Here is a 12,358-nt window from a genome sequence, read left to right as displayed (position 1 = left end):
TCTACACAAATCGAATTGTGGTGTTTTATTTAGAACTTTATCTACACAAATGACCAGCCACTGCCAGAAGGGACAGAGAGTTTCATCTATGCTGATGATCGTGCCATTACTGCTCAAGCAGGGAGCTTTGAGATGGTTGAACAGAAGCTCTCCGAAGCTCTAGGTGCTCTCACTGCCTACTACAGGAAAAACCAGCTGATCCCTAATCCATCTAAAACACAGACATGTGCCTTTCATCTCAAGAACAGAGAAGCATCCCGAGCTCTGAGGATTACCTGGGAAGGAATCCCACTGGAGCATTGCAGCGCACCCAAATACCTGGTAGTCACTCTTACCGTGCTCTGACCTACAAGAAGCACTGCCTGAGCATCAAGCAAAAAGTGGGTGCTAGAAACAATATCATACGAAAGCTGACTGGCACAACCTGGGGATCACAACCAGATACAGTGAAGACATCTGCCCTTGCGCTGTGCTACTCTGCTGCTGAGTATGCATGCCCAGTGTGGAACACATCTCACCACACTAAAACAGTGGATGTGGCTCTTAATGAGACATGCCGCATTATCACGGGGTGTCTGCGCCCTACACCACTGGAGAAATTACACTGCTTAGCCGGTATTGCACCACCTGACATCCGCCGGGAAGTAGCAGCCAATAGTGAAAGGACCAAGGCAGAGACATCTCCAGCTCATCCCCTGTTTGGGTATCAGCCAGCACGCCAACGACTTAAATCTAGACATAGTTTTCTAAGATCTACAGAGACACTCGCTGGAACACCTCAGCAAGCGAGAGTCCAAAAGTGGCAGGCTCAAACCCAGCACCTCAACCAATGGCTGATACCAAATGAGAGACTCCCTCCTGGGCACACAGAAGACTGGGTGACTTGGAAGGCGCTGAACAGACTGCGCTCTGGCACCACAAGATGCAGAGCCAACCTTCAGAAATGGGGCTACAAAGTAGAATCCTTGACATGTGAGTGTGGAGAGGAGCAAACCACTGACCACCTGCTGCAACCACTGACCACCTTCTTGCAGCAACACCGGAAGCACTCCAAGTGGCCAGATACTGGTCAAAGGACATTTAACCAGCTACCAAAGTCACAAGTTGTGTATTTTTCTGTTTGTTTGCTTTGTTCTGTTAGAAATGTAATATAATGGACTGGCTGCTCTGACAAGACCAAAAAAATAAATAAAAATTTAGAACTTTTATATCCCGTTCTTCTCTACCTCCGTGGAGGGGCTCAAAACGGCTTTGCTTCTGGAGAGATAGAAAGGAAACATCCATAGAGGTCCAAATGCTCCAACTATTGCAGAGCAGAAAATTGTGGATAAACAAGAGATATTCACAACCTATAGAACCACAAAATCTTAGAACTGGCATGGCTATCAAGTAAGAATGGGCAATCCATGGTTCTAAATCGTTCTGAAGTACTTTACAAAACTAAAGTTCTGGTGGTGAAAACTAGGGGGGCGCTAGTGCTTTGCTTCTACAGTGTTGCTCAAGTTCTGGTGGTGAAAATTTCAGAACTCTAACAAAAGTTTCAAAATTTTGTTATAAATGGCAGTTCCTAATTGGTTCTGTCATAAGAATAGTCAATAACGAAATAATAATGAAATTTTGAAAGTTTTGTTAGAGTTCTGAAATTTTCACCATCAGAACTTCAGCAATACTGTAGAAGCAAAGCACTAGCGCCCCCTAGTTTTTATCACCAGAACTTTAGTTTTGTAAAGTACTTTAGAACCAGGTTCTTGTGGGGTTTTTTCGGGCTATAGGGCCATGTTCTAGAGCTGCGGTTCTCAACCTGGGGGTCGCGACCCCTAGCGGGGTCGCCAAGCCATTTTCTGGGGGTCGCGAAGGCTCCTCAGTTGGCCCCGCCCCTTCTGCCTCTCCAAAATGGCTGCCGGCCATTGGTTGGCTCCTCCTCCTCTTCCCACAAGGCTGCAGGGAGTCAGGAGGAGGAGCTTGGAGGCATAGGCCAGTGCGGGAGAAAGCACCCTGCTTGGCTGTTGCCTCTACTGAGCTCGGAAGGCTTATACTGGAGTGAGTCCTGGTTGGGAGGGGTGGGGCTGAAAGAAGGGCCAGCTGGGTGGCAGAGAAAGGAGAAGAAGGCAGTAGTGCCGAGAGAGCTGGAGCTCCAAGAGGAGGAGAGGAAGGGGCACGTGGTTGCTGTGCTGAGAGGGTGCCACGTGCCTGTGCTGTGCTCTCTCAAGAGCTCTTTCTGGGCGCTTGCCTTCCTCTCCCACCACAGTCTAGTTTCCCACTTCCTACCCCAGTCTTAACTATTCCCAGTCCCTCTCTCCCACTTTTCCAGCTTCCTTTGCATCCCAGCCTTTCCCAGGTTCCAGCCTGTCTTTCCCATTTTCCTATCTTGCTGCTTGTCCCACTCAAGTCTTTCCCACTTTCCCAGACCTCTTTCTCACTCCATTCCAATCTTTCCATCCTTCCAGCCAACATTCTGCCGAGGGGAGAGGGATTGGGGGGTTTTGGGACCCAGGGCTCCCGTGGACCTGCCTGTCTGTCTTCCTGCTCTCCTTCCTCTTCGGAGCCAACAGCAGAGCAGCTGCCTGGGAAAGATTGCAACATGAGAAAGACTGGGGTGCAAAAGGGATTTTGCACCCAGACTTGCTCATGTTGCAATCTTCCTCAGGGAGCTGCTCTGTTGTTGGCTCCGAAGAGGAAGGAGAGCAGGAAGACAGCCGCAGTGGGAGCCCTAAAACCCTCAGTCCCTCTCCCCTTGGCAGAATGTTGGCTGATTTGAAGTGGAAGAGGGGAGAGGGAGAAGCAGGACATGCCTGCTGGGTAATGTAGTCTCTCTTTTTCCCTCCAAGGCAGCTCCTGTTCCTTCAAGGAGGCTGGCCCCTGCTCAGATTCTGTGTGTCCTGTAGGAGGGAGAGAGGAAGAGGAGGAGGAAGGGTGGACACCACTGCCTTTCCAAGGGCAGAAGCAACCTTGGAGGCAAAACGGAGATTTGGCTTGGCTCCTCCTTTCTCTCTCCCTCTCTGTCTCTGCAAACATCCTTTTCCCAGAGAAAAACAGCCTTGAAGGTGAGCAGAGGGAAGAGCCATCCAGTTACACCTCCTGCCACTTAGAAACACACAATCAAAGCACCCCCAACAGATGGCTCTGCATAAAAAAGCCCAGAGTAGGAAGGAGACTCCACCATGCTCCAAGGCAGCATATTTCATTACTGAACACCTTGGTTCCCCTCTTTTCTCCTGTCTTTTGAGGAAAAGTTGGAGCCCCTTTGTGTCTCTTTAGGGTTCCCAGAGGGGGAGACTGGGGATTGCCATGCTCTATTTATTATTATTATTATTACATTTATTATTTTACTCTGTTATTATTACATTATTTTATTCTATTGTTATTACATTTATTATTCTACATTATTATTATTATTATTATTATTACTACATTTATTGTTTTAATCTATTAATGTTATTATTACATTCATTATTCTACCCTTACTATTATTGTTATTACATTTATTATTTTAATCTTCCATTGTTATTATTACATTCATTATTTTACTCTATTTATTATTACTGGAAGGATATGTACTAGTAAGCACATCTACATTGAAGAAGGTTAGAATAATGATTTATTTATTATTACTGGAAGGATATGTACTAGTAAGCACATCTACATTGAAGAAGGTTAGAATAATGATTTAATCAGAGTTAGACAGTTTTAAATTACAGTTTTATGTAAATATTCAAAAACATTTAAACTGCTGATGCCTCAATTAATGTAATTTTATTTTTATTTTTGAAATTTGCCAGTAACTGCTGCATTTCCCACTCTTGGCTTATATTCGAGTCAATAAGTTTTCCGAATTTTTAAGGGTAAAATTAAGTGCCTCGGCTTATATTCGGGTCAGCTTATACTAGAGTATATATATACAGTACATTACAATTCATAACAGTAGCAAAATTACCATTATGAAGTAGCAACGAAAATATGGTTGGGGGTCACCACAACATGAGGAACTTAATTTAGGGGTCACAGCATTAGAAAGGTTGAGAACCACTGTTCTAGAGGCATTTTTCCTGCCGTTTGGCCTGCATCTATGGCAAGCATCCTCAGAGGTAGTGAGGTCTGTTGGAATTAGGACAATGGGTTTATATATCTGTGGAATGGCTGGGGTGGGGCATAGAGCTCTTCTCTGCTGGAGCTAGGTGTGAATGTTTCAACTGACCACCTTCATTAGCATTTGAAGGCCTGGCTGAGCCTGGGAAAATCTTTTGTTGAGAGGTGTTAAGATGTGCCTGGTTGTTTCCTCTCTGCTGTTTTGCTGTTGTAATTTTAGAGTTTTTAAATACTTTAGAACCATTTAGAACCATGGATTGCTCATGGACAACAAGTTAAACATGAGCCAACAATGTGATGTGGCGGCAAAAAAAACCAATGGGATTTTGGCCTGCATCAATAGGAGCATAGTGTCTAGATCTAGGGAAGTCATGCTCCCCATGCTCTATTTTGCTTTGGTTAGACCACACCTGGAATATTGTGTCCAATTCTGGGCACCACAATTCAAGAGAGATATTGACAAGCAGGAATGTGTCCAGAGGAGGGCGAGTAAAATGATCAAGGGTCTGGATAACAAGCCCTATGAGGAGCGGCTTAAGGAGCTGGGCATGTTTAGCCTGAAGAAGAGAAGGCTGAGAGGAGATATGATAGCCATGTCTAAATATGTGAGAGGAAGCCACAGAGAGGAGGGAGCAAGCTTGTTTTCTGCTTCCATGGAGATTAGGATGATTCCATAGCACTTTGTCCCTCCAAAGCACTTTACATTTTTAGGTCTGCTCGTATGTCTTTCCACAAATGCCACTATCACCTTTTTGTCCATGCTTCAGCACTATTTCCAATTTTAATTTTACATTTGGCCTTCTCACAGTTTTAATTGTATGTTTTCTTATTGATAATGTTATATCTTTATTGGGTTGTTGTAGGTTTTTCCGGGCTATATGGCCATTTTCTGGAGGCAATTTTTCTCCTGACGTTTCGCCTGCATCTATGGCAAGCATCCTCAGAGGTAGGTATGGCAAGCTACCTCTGAGGATGCTTGCCATATATGCATAGATGCAGGCGAAACGTCAGGAGAAAAACTGCCTCCAGAACATGGCCATATAGCCCGGAAAAACCTACCACAACCCAGTGATTCCGGCCATGAAAGCCTTCGACGATATATGTTTATTGTTTATGTTCTTATTTTAATTGCTTGTATTGTTGTGATTATTGCTTGCATTGTTGTGTTTGGGCTCAGCCTCATGTAAGCCGCACTGAGTCCCTTGGGGAGATGGTAGCGGGATACAAATAAAGTATTATTATTATTATTATTTATTAGGACAAGGAACAATGGCTTCAAACTACAAGAGAGGAGATTCCATCTGAACATGAGGAAGAACTCCCTGACTGTGAGAGCTGTTCAGCAGTGGAACTCTCTGCCCCAGAGTGTGGTGGAGGTTCCTTCCTTGGAGGCTTTTTAAATAGAGGCTGGATAGCCATCTGTCGGGGGTGCTTTGAATGCAATATTCCTGCTTCTTGGCAGAATGGGGTTGGACTGGATGGCCCATGAGGTCTCTTCCAACTCTTTGATTCTATGATTCTATGCCTACTATCTAGTCCAAATGCTTGTTGTTCATTTGTTCAGTCGTCTCCGACTCTTCGTGACCTCAGGGACCAGCCCATGCTAGAGCTCCCTGTCGGCCGTCACCACCCCCAGCTCCTTCAAGGTCAGTCCAGTCACTTCAAGGACGCCATCCATCCATCTTGCTCTTGGTCGGCCCCTCTTCCTTTTGCCTTCCACTTTCCCCAGCATCATTGTCTTCTCTAGGCTTTGCTTTCTCCTCATGATGTGGCCAAAGTACTTCAGCTTTGTCTCCAGTCTCCTTCCCTCCAGTGAGCAGCCGGGCTTTATTTCCTGGAGGATGGACTGGTTGGATCTTCTCGCAGTCCAAGGCACTCTCAGAACTTTCCTCCAACACCACAGCTCAAAAGCATCGATCTTCCTTCGCTCAGCCTTCCCTAAGGTCCAGCTCTCACATCCATAGGTTACTACAGGGAATACCATGGCTGTACCACAACTAAACACTCCCATCCAGTAAAGGTAAAGGTATTCTCCTGACATTAAGTCTAGTTGCATCTGACTCTGGGGGTTGGTGCCCATCTCCATTTCTAAGCTGAAGAGCTGGCGTTGTCCATAGACGCCTCCAAGATCATGTGGCTGGCATGACTGCATAGAGATGGCATGGAGATGGCAAGACTACACTCCCATCCAACTTCTGTTTAAAGGTCTCCATAGGCAGAGAATCCACCACTCCTTAAGGCAACTCTATTCCACTGTTGATCAATTATCACACTAAAAGACCTATAATGTCTTGTAATCCCTTTCCTTTCAATGCTATTCCATTGTTTCATGATCCCAGACCCAACCATTCACTTACAGCAACAGATTGGCCATAATGAAGTAGATTAAGTCCATCCTGCCTCCATGATCTGGCAAGTTAAATCCAACCCAAGTCAAGAATGAGTGCAGGATGGACAGGGATGGGACTGAGTGGGCTGAAGAGGTCAGAGGACATCAAAGGTGTAGAAGAAATCATGGCTACTGTTATTATCTTCAGATTTACAATCCCCAGGCTTTAGCTGGCAGGGAACGGAGCTGGCGGCATGTTTATCCTCCAGCTAGTTAAATCTGGTGAACTTGAGCATGACCTATTTCAAGAAACAACATATGAAGTGCCAGGATAGGAGAATAACTGACGTCTCTGTAATTGCCAGCCTGCGTTGCACTGTCAGGCTCTTCTTCAACAACGAAGTGTGCAAGATCTGCTGCAACGTCTACCGTCGCATACGCATAAAAGAGCATAATAACGATGGAGGAACAGCCTCGCTGTGCATCATGCCAACGATAGTTTTGTCCTCCAGAAGCAGCGATGGGAAGTCCATGGAGTAGAGAGATAATGGACAACTCCTGACTCTTTCCCCAGCATGAAGCCATTAGCACTCTCCTGTCTTTCAGCACGCAGGAATACTACCGGTTAGACTCTCCGTGTATATGCTTCTAAGTTGCCTGTTGACTTATGATGATGCCCTGAATTTCATAGGAGTTCCTTAGGCAATTTACCATTACAGAGTCAGCATCCTTCATCCAAAACGCTTGGGACCAGAAGAGAGCCCGTGTCGGTTCATAGGAGGGAATGCGGTCACAGAGATAGGTAGGACCCGAGTTGTTAGGGCTTTAGGCCACATCATGAGGAGACAACAAAGCCTAGAGAAGACAATTATGCTGGGGAAAGTGGAAGGCAAAAGGAAGAGGGGCCGACCAAGGGCAAGATGGATGGATGGCATCCTTGAAGTGACTGGACTGACTTTGAAGGAGCTGGGGGTGGTGACGGCCGACAGGGAGCTCTGGCGTGGGCTGGTCCATGACGTCACGAAGAGTCAGACTGAACGAATGAACAACAACAAAAGCACTTTGAATTGGGACCAGAAATGTATTGGCAGCCAATGGAGCTGCTTTAGTAGGAGCATCATGTGTTCCCTATAGCTGGCTCCAGTTAGTAGCCTGGCTGCAGATCTTTGGACCAAAGGCAGCCCCACACAGAGTGCATTACAGTAATCCAGTCTTGATGTAACTAAGGCATGAGCCACCATGGCCAAGTCCGGTTTCTTGAGGTATGGCTGCAGCTGTCCATACTTTAACTGTGCGAAGGTCCATGGCCGTAGCCAGAATTTTTTTTTGGGAGGAGTTGAAAATTTCGGGGGGGGGGGGGGGTTGAAACCTGCCTCCTAACTCACGCTGAAGCAAAGAGCACAGCAGGGGGCAGAGCAGCCTTCAATAGCCTGCAGCTCCTCCCCTATCAACCACTTCCATCAAGTCTGGCCTCCTTAATGAGAGCATTCAACACCCCCCCCCCCCCCCCAACTTGGTTGCTTCACTACTTCGGCTATTCCTGCAAGTATTGACAGTGTGAATAAATTGACAATATTTGCTTGAGATAGTGCTTGTAGTTCTGGAGGGACTCTTATTTTTTTGCGTCTCACAGACTTAGCATGGGGATTTGGTTAACCAGTTAAAATTTAGGAGTAAACCAGGTTTTTTTAACCTGATTTTTTTTGGGGGGGGGGGAGAATGGAACTTTGCGGGACCCCACAGGTCAAAGGCCACATCTCCCACACTGAAGGTTTTAGCAGTGGATCAACTGCACATTGGTTTCTTGTTACTCAGGAGTTTCACAAATCCACAAATTCAACTCCTGCCCCAAATGGACACAGCTGTGAGTTCTCTTAGGACCAGGCAGGCTATAGATGAGATTTACCTGGTTTGCACAAATTGAATTCCAGGGCTCCTCCGGCATTGAGCAGCTTCTGAATGAAGGTCTTGGAAAGCATCGTGGGGCTGAAGAGGACGGGTCGCCGGCGGTCACAATGGACGGGACGCACCGAGCTATACGGCACCAAGCTGAAGCTCTTATTGATCTCCGTTACGGAATCAAACTCTGGAAGAAAGACATGATGGTGTGTTTTTCACTATGTTGTGCTCTGCCTCATGCTGTGAGGAGAGGCAGATAAGAAATACAATAATCAATATCATCACATAGAATTATAGAATCAAAGAGTTGGAAGAGACCTCATGGGCCATCCAGTCCAACCCCATTCTGCCAAGAAGCAGGAATATTGCATTCAAAGCACCCCTGACAGATGGCCATCCAGCCTCTGTTTAAAAGCCTCCAAAGAAGGAGCCTCCACCATACTCTGGGGCAGAGAGTTCCACTGCTGAATGGCTCTCACAGTCAGGAAGTTCTTCCTCATGTTCAGATGGAATCTCCTCTCTTGTAGTTTGAAGCCATTGTTCCGCGTCCTAGTCTCCAGGGAAGCAAAAAAACAAGCTTGCTCCCTCCTCCCTGTGACTTCCTCTCACATATCACCACTGTCATCATTATGAGATGTACTCAGGTACAGAACTGGCACCTGATTCCCCAAACCTGGCTGCGTAGGGAAGGCCACAGAGAGGTTTAGACCCTTCAGACAATTTCATCATCTCAAGAAAGACAAATATATTGACCAATCTAGAAAACAGGTATCTGCAAGCTTGAGGCATGTAAGGACTGGGTAAAAGATGTCTTGAGCTGTCTAATGGTGCATATTTTGAGTGCTCCAGCTGGAGGTCAGCTGTGACCAGCAGTGCTGTAGAATTTATTGGGTTACTAATGGAGGGCATGTAAGGACTGGGTAAAAGATGTCTTGAGCTGTCTAATGGTGCATATTTCGAGTGCTCCAGCTGGAGGTCAGCTGTGACCAGCAGTGCTGTAGAATTTGAAGAGATACGAATGAAGGGCAAAACAGAGAAATGTGCTAAGAGGAAGGCGTGTCAAGCCAACCCTGACTGGGACCGCCTTTGCTGCAGGTAAACAAGAATAGGGCTCCACAGTCACCCATCGCTAGTACACCAATCTTGGAAGACAATCCTATTTGGACAGCGAGGGATCGCCTAAGGAAGTAAGCTGCATGAAATAGAAGAAACCCTTATTCATATTCCTATTGATTCAATGGACCATTTGGGAAGATTTGAGGCCATTACAGTCTACTCATTGCCCTTAGTGGCAATTACTCATAGCAATCCCAGACCAGGACCATAGATCAATTTTCTGCGCCCTTCTGAGGCAGAGTATGAAATGTCATGCCATACCTTCAAATCTGTCAATCATGGCCTTGGTCACCGGCTGGACCTCTGATCTGGAACGGGTGTCTTTCGAGGTGACAATGCGGACGCGTTCGTTGCTGTTCATTCGCTTGTACTTGTTTTCCGACCTGCTGACAAACTGAGAGTAGGCAAAGGCCTGGTCAAGACTAGGACCTTTCAAGGAGAGCAGCCCATCTGACTGGAAATGCATCCAAGAAGGAAGAAATCCCTGAGTCCATCCCAGTACACAACTGCTATTTGGACTTGACCTCCTTCGGCTTGTTTGAATCATGCAACTTCCTGTAGGTTTTCTGAATTTATTTCAATTGTAGATCTGGAACATGACCTTTGGCAGCCTTAGACATGCAACTTTGGACCTATCTGTGTTGACCTGTGTCCTGACTCACACTGTACATGGAAATAAATCTGCAGTCAGATCCTTGATGGATCTTGACAAAAAGGAGAGTTGTAGACAACCCAGTGAGATGCAATGCACATTGTAATGGGTAACAATGTTTACTGGCACTGATTATTATTATTATTATTATTAAAGGAAAGAGCTGAAGACAACCCAGTGAGATGCAATGCACATTGTAATGGGTAACAATGTTTACTGGCACTGGTTTTTATTATTATTATTATTAGTAGTAGTAGTAATAATAAATTATTATTTCAGCTTTTTTTTTTTAGTCATGTCAGGAGCGACTTGAGAAACCGCAAGTTGCTTCTGGTGTGAGAGAATTGGCCGTCTGCAAGGATGTTGCACAGGGGACGCCCGGATGATTTTTGATGTTATTATTATCCTTGTGGGAGGCTTCTCTCATGTCCCCGTATGAGGAGCTGGAGCTGATAGAGGGAGCTCATCCGCCTCTCCCCAGATTCGAACCTGCGACCTGTCGGTCTTCAGTCCTGCCGGCACAGGGGGTTCATTATTTCAGCTGCTGCAAGAAGATTGCACAGACAGACTACAAGCAGAGGTATAACACCATTACTCAGATGATTCATTGGAACTTGTGCCACAAACACCATCTGCCTGCAACAAAGAACTGCTAGGACCACAAGCCTGAAAAAGTTACAGAAAATGAACACGCCAAACTCCTCTGGGACTTCCAAATTTAGACAGACAGAGTTTTGGAGCACAATACTCCTGAACTCACAATCGTGTTAAAAAACAAAGTATGGATCATGGAAGTTGCAATCCCAGGTGACAGCAGGACTGAAGAGAAACAACTGGAAAAGCTGACACGATATGAGGATTTAAAGATCAAACTGCAAAGACTCTGGCACAAACCACTAAAGGTGGTCCCAGTGGTGATCGGCACACTGGGTGCAGTGCCTAAAGATCTTGGCCTGCACTTAAACACAATCAGCGCTGACAAAATTACCATCTGCCAGCTGCAAAAGGCCACCTTACTGGGATCTGCACGCATTATTCACCGATACATCACACAGTCCTAGACACTTGGGAAGTGTCCGACGTGTGATCCAATTCAACAGCCAGCAGAATGTCTGCTGTGGACTCATCTTGTGGTCTTTCAAATAATAATAATAATGTATTGTCGAAGGACTTCTAGCTCTTGAGATATTGCAAACTTCTAGCTCTTGAGATATTGTATTGTCGAAGGCTTTCATGGCCGGAATCACTGGATTGTTGTAGGTTTTTTTGGGATATAAGACCATGTTCTAGAGGCATTCTCTCCTGACGTTTCGCCTGCATCTATGGCAAGCATCCTCAGAGGTAGTGAGGTCAGACCTCACTACCTCTGAGGATGCTTGCCATAGATGCAGGCGAAACGTCAGGAGAGAATGCCTCTAGAACATGGCCATATAGCCCGAAAAATCCTACAACAACCCAATAATAATAATAATAATAATATACTTTATTTATTGCAGCAGATAAAAGTCCCTTGTCCCACCCTGGTCATTCCACAGATATATAAACCCATTTTCCTACTTCCAACAGACCTCACTACCTCTGAGGATGCTTGCCATAGATGCAGGCGAAACGTCAGGAGAAAATGCCTCTAGAACATGGCCATATAGCCCGGAAAAACCTACAACAACCCAGTGATTCCAGCCATGGAAGCCTTCGACAATACATCGACAATGCTTTATTTATATTCTGCTCTATCTCCCTGAGGGGACTCAAAGCGGAGTACAGGTACATATATGGCAAACATTCAATGCTGTTATACAATTGACAAAGACAAACAGTACATAAACAAAGGCAAGACTTCTAGTTTTTTCATTTCCGGCATCTGGCTGTGCTCAGCTCGGCCATGGGGAGGTGCTGTTGTTTCATTTTCCATGCTGAGGAGCCTGCCGTCCATAGATGCCTTTCCTTATGTCAACTGTAGAAGTGTAACTAAAGTTGGAAGGGACTAGAAAGGCCATCTAGCCCAAATCTCCGCTATACTGGAATATACAACTAAAGCACTCCTGAAAGACGCTGACCCAACTTCCAAAGACTGAAGGCACCAACACTCTGAGGCACTCCATGCCACTGTCAAACAATGTGCACTGTCAAGAAACCATTCCTAATGTCTCATTCTGGTTTTCTGATTGCTAAAATCCTGAACCTATTTTGGGAACCAGGGCTTGGGCATCTTAGAAAGATCCTTCAAAGTTCAGACTCAACTTGGAACAAATTAACTGTGGCATTAAAGGGACGCA

General features: G+C 45.7%; 1 protein-coding gene across 1 annotated transcript in view; it reads right to left on the bottom strand.

The window, feature by feature from the left end:
- Nucleotides 1-12,358, bottom strand: part of LOC132782166 (caspase recruitment domain-containing protein 11) — a 177,620-nt gene that overhangs the window by 21,107 nt on the left and 144,155 nt on the right. Inside the window, exons 21-22 of the mRNA XM_067461883.1 lie at nt 9,692-9,824; nt 8,322-8,501 (exon numbers count right to left, since the gene is read on the bottom strand). Coding sequence (XP_067317984.1) covers nt 8,322-8,501; nt 9,692-9,824 — 313 coding nt within the window. The remainder of the gene's footprint in view (nt 1-8,321; nt 8,502-9,691; nt 9,825-12,358) is intronic.

Source organism: Anolis sagrei, chromosome Y, assembly GCF_037176765.1.
Source record: "Anolis sagrei isolate rAnoSag1 chromosome Y, rAnoSag1.mat, whole genome shotgun sequence".
In the NCBI taxonomy this organism is placed as follows: Eukaryota; Metazoa; Chordata; class Lepidosauria; order Squamata; family Dactyloidae; genus Anolis; species Anolis sagrei.
The sequence above is the reverse complement of the archived record's forward strand: the minus strand, read 5'-3'. Positions and strand labels throughout refer to the sequence as shown.